The sequence below is a fragment of the Balaenoptera musculus genome, chromosome 14 (genome assembly GCF_009873245.2).
Source record: "Balaenoptera musculus isolate JJ_BM4_2016_0621 chromosome 14, mBalMus1.pri.v3, whole genome shotgun sequence".
Classification (NCBI taxonomy): domain Eukaryota; kingdom Metazoa; phylum Chordata; class Mammalia; order Artiodactyla; family Balaenopteridae; genus Balaenoptera; species Balaenoptera musculus.
This window is the reverse complement of record NC_045798.1, coordinates 28,669,549-28,681,548: the sequence shown is the minus strand read 5'-3', so window position 1 is coordinate 28,681,548 and position 12,000 is coordinate 28,669,549. Positions and strand designations below refer to the sequence as shown.

Genomic DNA, 12,000 nt, shown 5'->3' with positions numbered 1-12,000 from the left:
GGGTGCAGAGGTGCTGGCTGCTCAGATGCAAACACTTGTGCCGGGAGGACTCGCCCGCCCCTGCCCACTGGGGTAGCGCCCCCACCTAGGAGGCTTTCCTCATCCCTTCCCAGATCCCTCCCTGTCTCCCGTGGCCCATGCACTTCTCTCCCACTGTGCTTGTGGCGTGGGCCTGTGGCATGTACCCGTCTCCTTCTCTGTCTGTTTTCTCCTCTGGAATGTAAGCTGTGAGGGTGAGAATGCAGTGTAGCCTCAGCACCGACCAGCTCAGTCTCTTGGACGAAGGAAGCACATAGGACGATAGTTGTCGAAAGAATTGAATTCTGAATATTGAACTTAGATGGTTTTCTTTGTTAGGATCTTGAAAATATTTGTGCAGTCGTTTGGCCCTCAGTATGAAGTGATGTTAAAAGGTGAAGTAGTTTCTTCAGGAAACAAGCCTCTGATGCCTGCATCTTGCTGCTCAGATATTCCTTCGATTTTATCCAACAAGCAGTTTCTGGCGTGGGGAGGTGTCCCCCTGGGCAGGACACAGTGAGTATACACTGTAGCCATTATCACCTAATGCTACTCTTCCCTGTGTTGATGATGACCATGTTAATGTTTTTAGAATTGAAATAAAACTATCATATATTCATTATTCATCCTATCATGAATTCAAAGTTTTTAGTAAAATTTTTACCTATTTTTAAAATACAAGCCAAAAAAATTAGGTTTCAGTTTTCTTAAGCTCTCTGGTGAATTCTGTGCTGATGACCAAACTTAGGCAATTAAGTGTGTCTTCGTTCCTTCTCTGGAAAGCCCTGGGGACTGGTGGGAAGAAGAAATAATCAGACGTTGCATCTATTTAAGGAGTTAGAGTCTAGTTGATGAAGGGGCACGTGTTCTTTACGCAGCTCTCAGTGAAGACCCCTCTCAGCTAGACTCCTGAAATGTCCTGCATGGCCGTGAGTTTGAGGAACTGTGCCCTTCTCAGTAGCTCCTATGCCCGTGCAGTCAGTCCATCTCTAAACACTGCACTTGGTTTTAATTGGCTCTGTTTTTATGAAAAAAATATTTTTCAGAAAGTCTTTCCCAACCATGGTACCTGTGGAAGGCTTTCCTGGAAAAGGTGTGTGGAAGGTGTGCTGATAACCAAAGGTCTTTGATTTTATTCTGAGGTTAAACTCAGCAGCCTTTCCCTTTTAACACAAGGTGCACAAGGCATAGACCACAGCTTAGATAATTTAACTGCCAGTCTTCAAAATTTGAGTAAAATGGAGATTTATTCATGTATTCTGTATTCTCCAATGAAGAGAGGATTCATATATTTTCAGAGACTGAAGGATTTTCATCCTGCCAGCCAGTTGCTATTCATACATCCATTCTACTTGCACTGTAAGTTTTTTTAAAGTAAGGTTAGTTCAGTATGCTGTTTAAAAGACTACTTTGTGCAAATGAGTCTGTTAAAGTAAAAAATCTGAGCAATGTGCTTAGGACCCTTGTTTCCACGAAAGATAGGTTTTGGAGCTGAGGATGGTATTGACTTTAATGACTTAATGAATTTGGTAATCTGAATTTTCATTGATTACTATTTTATAAGACAGATAATTCCTATACACAGAGTATGAATAATAAGGGCAGCTAAGGAGCTATAATAGGAGAGAGATTAAACCCAAAATCTTCTCTGGTAAGGTGAGTCTTGAGCATAAGTTCTCAGAAATGTAGAGTTCTGGGACTGTGGAGGCACTTCCAGGCTGCTCAAGGGGCCTGTGCGGTCAGTCCATCTCCAAACACTGCAGTCAGCTTTAATTGGCTTTGTTTTTATGATTGTAGCAATATCCATGGAGGAAAACCACATTTAAGATGTGTCATTGTTTCTAGGCTTCAGAAACTAGCTTTAAGAAATAATTCTACATCTTCAGCCCAACATTTACGACTGCTCATTAGGGGACAAGACCAGGACTGCTTTCAGGTTTGTGGAGTGCATGGCTCTGTTCTGTTTCGCGTTCGTCTAGATCCAGGACACTTAACACGTGTAGGCCATCTTGTGTTCTTAGTCTTCGAGGAGTTCATGTTAATGGTATGTTTTATTTGTGCTGCTGCTCTGTTTTATGCAGAGATTTTTTTTTGAATTGTAGTTTCAGCACACTTTTGGTTCAGAAGAGCGATTGACCAGTAACTGTGAGGTCAGGATTCATCCAAAAGAAGACATTTACATCTCTGTGTTATTTGCACCTACTCGATTATCTTGTATGTTGGCTAAACTAGAAATTAAGCAACTTGGAATTCGATCACAACCAGGCTTTAAGTTCACGGTAAGATAATTTTATAGCTTTTTTTTCCCTCCCATGGAGTTTATGCCATGTTGTAACTATTGGTTAAATATTGGTAAATTACATATACTCTGCTTTTTATAAGTCAAAATATGTGATTACCTAGATTTACAAACAAGTTAGGGAGTAATTATATACCTTGTAGGATTACCCTATTTTAAAAGCAGCCACCATAGTATTCCTGTAAGTAATGGTCTTGTCTAATGCTTGTAAGTTTCATTTTGGTTTGAAAATTTTGAAATGTACTCAACTTTTCAGAAATCCATTTTTTGGTAAATCCAGATGGAAATGTTTAAGATATTGACTTTCCAAGTAAATTTTTTTTTTTTTTTTTTTTTAAAGAAATTCACGTTCTTTTATTTATTTATTTATGACTGTGTTGAGTCTTCGTTTCTGTGTGAGGGCTTTCTCTAGTTGCGGCAAGTGGGGACCACTCTTCATCGCGGTGCGCGGGCCTCTCACCATCGCGGCCTCTCTTGTTGCGGAGCACAGGCTCCAGACGCGCAGGCTCAGTAATTGTGGCTCACGGGCCCAGTTGCTCCGTGGCATGTGGGATCTTCCCAGACCAGGGCTCGAACCCGTGTCCCCTGCATTGGCAGGCAGATTCTCAACCACTGCGCCACCAGGGAAGCCCTCCAAGTAAATTTTATTCTTTCAGTTCAGCAAAGCATCTATTGACGTCATTTGTTAGACTCTGTTCTGTACACCAGGGATACAAAGACAAGAGCTTTTCTATTTTGTTCTTCCCAGCATAATTTCAAAAAATTTCAGGTCATTTCTTTAGCTAGATTCAGGGCACTAAGAGAGAAAAGTGATGAATCCTGGAGGAGAGGAAAGAAGGACAGGGTAGTCGGATGAAGCCTGAGCTCCCTGAAAGTAGCTAAAAACCGAGCAATTAGTTGGCAGTGGGGCTGGGAATACAATGTTGGTCGTTTCCTAGTGTCAGAGTGGACATGTGATAAATTACAAGATTAACAACACCTAAAAGTTTTTTTAAAAAGGATAGATATTTATGGCAAATTTACCTTTATTTGATGCTGGAGCTGGACACACTCTCTGTGGAGCTCTTCACATGGCCCCGTGAGCTTTGGTGGGGAGAGGTGTTAAAAGGTGTAAATGGCCATTTTCAGAATGAGGCCTGCAGAGCAGCGGTTCTCAGCCAGAGACCGTTTCACCATCCAGGGGACACTTGGTAATTTCTGGAGACATTTGTGGTTGTCACACTGGAAGTGGGAAAAGGTGCTACTGGCACCTGGTGAGTAGAGGCCAGGGGTGTGGCCAGACACCCACAGTGCACAGGGCTCCCCACATCAAATGGCCCAGCCCAGGGGCCATTGTGCTGAGGCTGAGAAGCCTGCTCTAGATGGATTTTATTTTATTTTATATATTTATTTTTGTTGTTTTATTTATGTTACGTTATGAGGCTTGCGGGATCTTAGTTTGCAGACCAGGGGTTGAACCCGGGCCCCCGGCAGTGTAAGTACAGAGTCCCAACCACTGGACCACCAGGGAAGTCCCTGAGAAGCCTGCTCTAGAGCACCAGTTTCTCTGGTTGAAACTTTGGGTCAGTGGGCATTAGTCAGATTTCATTTTATTTAATCATTCTTTTTCTTAACCTTTTAGTCAGTAATTATTTGTGACTCCTTAGACTTTTTTTTTTAAATTTATTTGTTTTTATTTTTGGCTGTGTTGGGTTGTCGTTGCTGTGCGCGGGGCTTTCTCTAGTTGTGGCGGGGGGGGCTGCTCTTGTTGCGGAGCACAGGCTCTAGGCGCGCAGGCTTCAGTAGTTGTGGCACGTGGGCTCAGTGGTTGTGGCTTGCAGGCTCAGTAGTTGTGGCGCACAGGCTTAGTTGCTCCGCGGCATGTGGGATCTTCCCGGCCCAGGGCTCGAAACCATGTCCCCTGCATTGGCAGGCGGATTCTTAACAACTGCGCCAACAGGCAAGCCCCCTCCTTAGACTTTGAAAATATAGGAAGAATACTGATTTTGAGTGTTTTCAAAAGCTGACTTTCCCTGTTACTTTCTATTTTCTTGCCTAAGATTTACTTGCAAATTTCTGTGGGAAAAGAAAAATCAGAAACACTTTTGGCTCTTGAAACTAGCAGAGCTCACCCTGAATGAGGTGGGATTTGCAGGAGCTTCAGATCTGAAGCCCTTTAAAAATGCTTTTAATTTGTACTAAAGGGCAAGCAATACTGATTTTTGATCAGCCTGAATTTAATTTTTCAAAATGTTACTTAGTATATAACAACTTGAAATAAGCTACTGATGTTTTTAAGTTTGCAAAGGATTCTTTGGAACTTATTTCAATAATTAGGAATGAAAGCTCATTTTTAAGGGAATGCATCTCAGAGGGTATGAAAAGTTTGTTTCCTAGCAGGGTACCTATTTCTTACATTCCTATTCATAGAGTCTGTTCTGTGAATCCTTGTTTCCTGGTAGTGCTGAGCCCCATGGGAGCCTTGTAGCTCAGGGGTGGCCCTGGTCAGCACTGGAGCCTCCACTCTGACCCCCACTACCAGGTTGGCTGTGCTCTGAGGCTTGTTTGAGTTCTGGGCTTCTCTTTGTTCCCTTTGGCACAGTCCTATGACTCTGCTAGACCAGAAGTTAACAGGATTATATGCTCATAGATTTTTCTGCCCTCAAAACTTTTCATATTGAAAATTCAGAATTATTGGGTATTTGAAAGAATTACATGGTGAACACTCGCATGCCCTGCCACTTAGATTCTACAGTTAACATTGTGCTATATTTCTTTTATCACATATTTAACTATCTATCAATTTACCTTATTTTATGCATTTCAGAATAAATTATAAATACCAGTGTCTTTCATACTGAACACTGCTTAAGCAAACATATCAATATTAATCTTTTTATTGTTCCTTTATCATCTAAGCTTGGCATATTGGAAGGTAAATAATTTTGCAGCTCTTTGATTTGTTTTTCCCTTAAAACATAGTCCTTACTATAAGGCTAGATTGACTGTGGGGAAGCTACTAGCCAAAGTACACAAAGGTTAATAATTTTAATTGTAGTAAATCTGTTTTTATTGTCTTCTCTGACTGTAATTTAATCTTCTATTTTCTGCTTACATAAAAATAATTTTGGATGTATGTGTTCTGTATTTTTAGATACCTTTGTCTGGTTATGGAGGCACAAGTAACCTGATTTTGGAAGATGTTAAAAAGTTGTCTGACAGTTACATGGTAACAGTGAATGACTTAGTGCCTGGCAAAGAAAGTAGAATTGTTTTTTCTGTTCGTAACACTGGCTCTCGAGCAGCTTTTGTTAAAGCTGTAGGTTTTAAGGATTCTCAGAAAAAAGTTTTGCTGAATCCTCGAGTATTAAGGATTTTTCCAGACAAATTTGTGCTCAAGGAAAGAACACAAGAAGTAAGTATGAAAGTCTCTGCACTAAAAATATGAGCTTATTTTTAGGTTAAAGTAATAATTATGTATTTTATGGCAGAGAGCTAAAATCATATTTGAAAGGAATGTAGGAGTGGAAGGACTTATCTGATCTTGGAAATGCTCTTCATGTGCGTCTTTGTCTATAGTGGCTGTTTGTGCTCCTGTGACAGTTTATTCAGAGTGAAATGACTTACTCAGAAATATTTAATATTCACTCCTGATTTTTTTCTTGGCATCAGGATGTTACTATAATATATAATCCATCAGACAGAGAAAACAATTGTAAAAACACCACAGAACTGTCAACTATATACTTTTTTGGTGGAGATGAAATTTCAAGACAGCAGTACCGAAGGTGGGTCACTTACCTTACATGATGGTGGGGACCATTCAGTGGAAATAAAGAGGCTGTGACAGTGGTTTGGGATTTGGAATTTATAGAAGATGTTTCACTACTTATTAGTGAACTGGCAGATGAAAAATCTTGGTAAAATTTGTGTGACCGATAAGCTTACCTGTAGGAGAAATACAGGTAGAAATACCTGTAGGAAACTCGTCTGCAGGTTTCCTTGCAGTATCCTTTTCTGGACGTACATAGTGGCCTCTGCTCCTTTGCTCAGAGAGGACCTCGGACTTCATCGTAGGACCGTCTTTGTAATGATGGCAGATCAGTTTCAGAAAAGATTTAAGAACTACTGAAAGAGTATATTGTGTGAACGCACCTGACTTAGAACGTTTCTGGGAGTGTTGAGAATCATTTCAAAGGATCAAGCCGTATTTTAGACATGTGTAGGGTGTCTAACTCTAGCTACTTAAGCTTGTACTTGTAAAAAATTTGGTACATCCGATCTAAATGTAGTTTAATATGCTGGAATGTTGTCAAATTTATATTTAGGTCTAGGTGTGATTTAGACATTCTGTGTATTGAATTCAGAGTTCTCGTGTCACAAAATCTCGTTTCCTAGCCTAAAGCTGAGTATGAGGTAAGTGAAGCTCCTGCCAGTTCATCGTTCGCAGGAAGTCATTGCCTCCCGGGAGGGCGGGCGTGTGCGTGGGCCAGTCATTCCTTCTTCCAGTCCTTTGTGCTCTGCTGTGTTTTATTCTGATACAGAGTTCAGGAAACTGTTTTATTCTTAATCTGTGGAAGACTGTTAGAATGCTTAAAAAGAGTTTAGTGATGAGTTGCTACATGATGATAGCACAGACCTGAAGTGAAGAGCTCAACTTTGAATGCGGTTTTTTCTCTCAGTTGAGTATTTTAGAAATAGAAACTGGCATTTAGAGAAATTAGATCACAAGGTTTTTTGGTTTTTGTCCTTTCTCTCTACTGGGATATAGAAATCAGCATACTCCTTTATAACTCCTCTTTGCCATTAATTTATAGTAATGCGATTTCTTTCGTCTGTGAACATCTGTGTTTTATAGAGAAATTTACTTTTCAGTTCTCTCACCTCAAAATTCTCTAGAAGAGGTCAAAGTAACAGAATTACATGGTAATTTAAATATTTCCTTCTGATGTTTTATTTATATCATTTTCTTGGCATATTTTTTCTGAGGCAAATTTCTAACTGACCAAATTACCACAAATAATGAAAATGTATGACCCGAAAAGAATCTAATTTTATCTTCTTTCTACTCTTCTGTTAGGAAGTTGTTGTTTTGATGTGTTTAACTGAAACTGATGATTGTACTACCATGTATAACTTTTAAGGGAATTTCCAAAACAAGGTTTTTTTTTAAAATTACTTATATTGGGATTTAGGACATAATATCTATGAACTGATGTATCATGATGTTAGTGGGATTTTCCAAATGCATGAATAAAATCTAATTAAGGTTATTTTGTATGTAAAACGACTTCTGAATAAAATCTCTACTGGCAGAGCTATGCTGCACACACCAGGGGTGAGAGAGCAGGTCCTTCCCACCCAGAGCATGCTGCAGAACATCAACTTCACGGAAGCATTTCAGGACGAGCTGCTCGTGACTGAAGGTAGGAATTTCAACGTATTTTAAATCTTCTGGGTCCAGTGTGTGAGGAGGAAGAGTGTTAGCTTAGATGTGGTATCAGGCTGAATTTGAGTCACAGCTTTGCTGTATGACTTTGGACAGATTACATCACTGAAATTCAGTTTCCTTAGCTGTAAAATGAGAGGAATAATGTCTGTGTTCTCTACACAGAGTTCTTGTGAAGATCAGATGAGAGGGCTTTGCCTTGTAAATGTTAGATGTTATTAATATGTTATTGCACCTAGTCTTTGGGTGGACTTGTGAATAGAGGAGAATGGTCATTATTAAACTCAAGTTATTACTGTTAAAGATTTCATGATTGCAAACTTACACTCATTTTGAGATTTCTCTGCTCTTGTGCCTGCTGTACAATTTATGGAGGATGTGATAGTGGTAGTGTGACTCTAATCTAGATGTTTAGCCCTATTTGAGCTGAGCAATTCAGGTATTTAATGGTATTTATGACTCATACAAAATATAAGAATGGAAACATGCAAATTGTGTAAAAATATGTGCACAGATTTTCACCACAGTATTGTTTATAATGGGAAGAAGTTAGGAGTAACCTAAACTTCCAAGAGTAGGGGATCGTTTAGTTACACAATAGAATATTTTGAAGGCATTCAGACAATATGATTCTATATTAAATGACATGGAAAGCTCCTCAATTTATTAAGAAAAGAATTATTTTAAAATTTTGCATATAAGATCACCTGTCTCCCCCTTGGCCTGTGAGCCCCTAGAGGCAAGGGCTGCACCTTCTCCCCCTGTGACTCATGCCCTGCACTCCCCACCAGCTCATTTGGTAAAAATAATTTAATGTCTTATTTATAGTTACCGAGGTAAAATTGCGGGAGTATACACACCAAAATATTAAGAATGGTTATATTCTGGTGGTAGAATTTCAGGTGGTAGTGTCTTTTCCTCCCATTTTTATTTTCTAGTTTTTTAATGATGAAATACACACTCCTTCTGAAGTGGGAAATGATAAAGGAAAAGGATATTTATGCCTATGTAGAGGTGATATAGAATAGTTTATGATCTTTTCAGCAAATTGGGAGTCTAGATCATCTGCTTCAAGGGTGGGTTAGTTAAAAATAATGAAAAGATTCAAAATGGTTCGAAAGAACATTGGATTTGGAGCTGAACCTCAGTTCATAGCCCATCTCTGCCACCTCAGCTCCTCCGAGCTTCACCTTCCAAATCCCTTCCTCAGAGGAAGGATCCACGTGAAAGAGTTAACCTGAACTGTGCTGTGGAGATGGACCCACACACGTAGCAGCAGCAGTGAAGTCTAATGAGAACTGGGCAGCGTGAGTGTGCAGCCCTCGCAGCTTCACGACTCTATGGCTGAGTGGACTTGGTGGGGAGTGCAGGGCACGAGTCACAGGGGTAGAAGGTGCCGCCCTTGCCTCTAGGGGCTCACAGGCCAAGGGGGAGACAGGTGATCGAAGTACAGCATGAAAGTGCTGTGACAGAACTGTGCTTAGGGACCTGGGGGGCCACAGAGAAGGGGCACTCCGCTGAGAAAGCGGAGAGGGGGTTGACAAGGAGGAGAAGGTGTGGACCAGGGTGGGGGAGGGTATTCAGGCAGAGGGAGCTGCATGTGCAAACATTCAGGAAGTGGGTGTGTTAAGGGTTGTGTTGACAAACCTGACCAAGCGCTCAGGTGACCTGCTGAGACCCCCCCTGTGATGGGGTTGAGTGGGGGCTTCAGGTGGGTCCTTGGGGCCAGGTTGCACATCAGAGAGTATTGGGCTGCTGGAGGTGGTGTGCGTGCTGTCCAGGTGAGGGGAGGAAGCAGCCCCACTTGTGCTGGTTGGTGTAATGGATCCCTATAAGAATGTTGCAGTTGAACTTTTTACATGATTATTTTGAAAAACATTTGAGCATATTACTATTAACAAGCATTCATAGCGATCTCACTTTTGTAAAATGTGTAATTACTGTGGCAAATAATTTCACAATTAAACTTTTATAGTCAGATGTCTTGTTTAATATAAATTTTAATTTACACTTCCTGTGTTCTTTCTGAATTTCCATCTTAAATATACTTAATTCTTAATATCTAATTTATATGTAGAATACAAGCGTGTTCTCTAAAAGTTCTTGTATATGTAAATTCAGGTAGGTTTATCTTTGGATAAACCTTGAGCACTGTCTGATCAATCTAAATACATGTAGTTATACTAATACTGCCTGTTTCTGGATTTACTTAAGTTTTTATGAGACTGCCGCTTATGAAGTGTGTGCTCTCAGCCTCTGTGTTTTGGCCCCTCATTTGGGGTGGAGGTGATGATGCCTCGGAGAGCTGTGGAAACTGACCAGGTTGGTTTATGTTGGGGGTCAGAACAGTGTCCACAGCCCTGAGACAGGTTGTTACTCGTACTTCCCGTGGGGAGACTGAGGCTCGGGCTGGTGAAGGAAGCTGCCAGAGGTCCCAGGCTGAGCGTTGGCGTGGCTGTAATCCAAATCCAGGGCCAGAGCCTGAGCTGCCAGTCATTGATGCTAATCCGTAGTGTTAAAAATCCAAATGTCACCTACCCTCAACTAAGAAGATACAAGAAAATATGTAAATATATGAGTACCTCTGTTACTTGGTGGTGTGATTATGTGAAGATTCATGTATTTCAAACATTATTTTCTATTTCAGTATATGACCTTCCCCAGCGGCCCAATGACGTCCAGCTCTTTTATGGAAACATGCGTAAAATTATACTTTCAGTAATTGGAGAATTTAGAGATTCTGTTTCTAACAGAGAGTTTCTTCCACCTTCTTCCAGACCTAGCTTGGAATCTAAAAGGTAAAACTAACAAAACATCTTTCATCTGAGTTCAAGATTATTTGATTCACAGTAGAGCTGATCTTTTCCCTTGTACTTTGTTGGGTTTTGTCTCAAACTGTTTATTTCATCTTTATTTTTAAGTTGAAATAATTCCAAATTTACAGAAAAGTTTAAAAACAATACAGAGGGACTTCCCTGGTGGCGCAGTGGTTAAGAATCCACCTGCCAATGCAGGGGACAAGGGTTCGATCCCTGGTCTGGGAAGTTCCCACATGTTGCAGAACAACTAAGCCCGTGTGCCACAACTACTGAGCCCATGTGCCGCAACTGCTGAAGCTTGCACGCCTAGAGCCCATGCTCCACAGCAAGAGAAGCCACTGCAATGAGAAGCCTGTGCACGGCAATGAAGAGTAGCCCCCACTCGCTGCAACTAGAGAAAAGCCCACATGCAGCAATGAAGACCCGACGCAGCCAAAAATAAATAAATTAATTAATTAATTATAGAGAACTCCCATACGCTATCTGCACTGAGATTTCGCAGTTGATAACGTTTTACCACATCTACCTTATGGTCTTTCATGTATATACAGGTTTTTCTGAACCATTTAGGAGTGACTTGCAGACATGATGACCAGTAGCCCTGAATTGGCTGTAGATTCTCCCCCTCATAGGCACGGCAAGCCCGTCAAGGTTAGGATGCTGATGCAGCGATACAGGACCACCATCTGGTCCACGGAGTCTCCCAGTGATGTCCTGTGTAGTTAAGGCAAACAGCAAACAAGAAACTGCCCCTTTCCACTTCCTCTTTGGTCCAGAATCTAATCTGAGATCACACGTGCGTTTGGTCGGCTTGTCCATTTACTCTCTTTCAATAAAGAGAGCTCCTCAGTCTTTCACAACAGAGAAAACACACAGGGTTTGCTTATCAAGTACGATCCACAGAATCAAAGGTATTTTCCAGAATGAAGCTTCATTACTAATTTGGGGTGAAACACAGAGAAACCTGGGGTTGCCCATGGTACTTTCTAGATCTACTTTGTAACATCAACACTCCCCTCTGGCTTAGATTTAGCGCAAGGTCCGTAAGTTGTGAGTGTGGTGCGTCACACAAGAGACTATTTTGATCATGAAAGGTATTTTATACTTTGATAACTATGTAACTTATGTGATGCTTTTCAAACAACTGTGCCACATAAATTCGTAAGTTTCAGATTTCTTTACCACAAGCAATGTGAGACAGACCAGGTGCTGCCTGTTTTAAGGACCCGAGTGCATTTGCTGTGGGATCCGGCATTTGCAAGATTACAAGGCGATTTGACCAAGCCATCTTTCTTTTTTTTCTCTGGTCGTTTCTTAAAAAGGGAAAAGTAGGCTGCAGGCCAGCTGCTAACTCTTTCTTACCAGGTACCTTGATGTTTTTATAGAATACAGGCCAGTTACTTTGTAAAATATTCTCGATTTCAGTTCACAGCTTT

At 40.9% G+C, this 12,000-nt stretch overlaps 1 protein-coding gene across 5 annotated transcripts in view; it reads left to right on the top strand.

The window, feature by feature from the left end:
• CEP192 (centrosomal protein 192) overlaps window positions 1-12,000 on the top strand; it is a 94,297-nt gene that overhangs the window by 59,260 nt on the left and 23,037 nt on the right. For all 5 annotated transcript variants that reach the window (XM_036823975.1, XM_036823974.1, XM_036823976.1 and 2 more), the window contains 7 exons: window positions 358-534; window positions 1,864-1,954; window positions 2,121-2,297; window positions 5,451-5,711; window positions 5,969-6,084; window positions 7,613-7,722; window positions 10,393-10,543. In XM_036823975.1, the coding sequence (XP_036679870.1) occupies window positions 358-534; window positions 1,864-1,954; window positions 2,121-2,297; window positions 5,451-5,711; window positions 5,969-6,084; window positions 7,613-7,722; window positions 10,393-10,543 (1,083 nt within the window). The remainder of the gene's footprint in view (window positions 1-357; window positions 535-1,863; window positions 1,955-2,120; window positions 2,298-5,450; window positions 5,712-5,968; window positions 6,085-7,612; window positions 7,723-10,392; window positions 10,544-12,000) is intronic.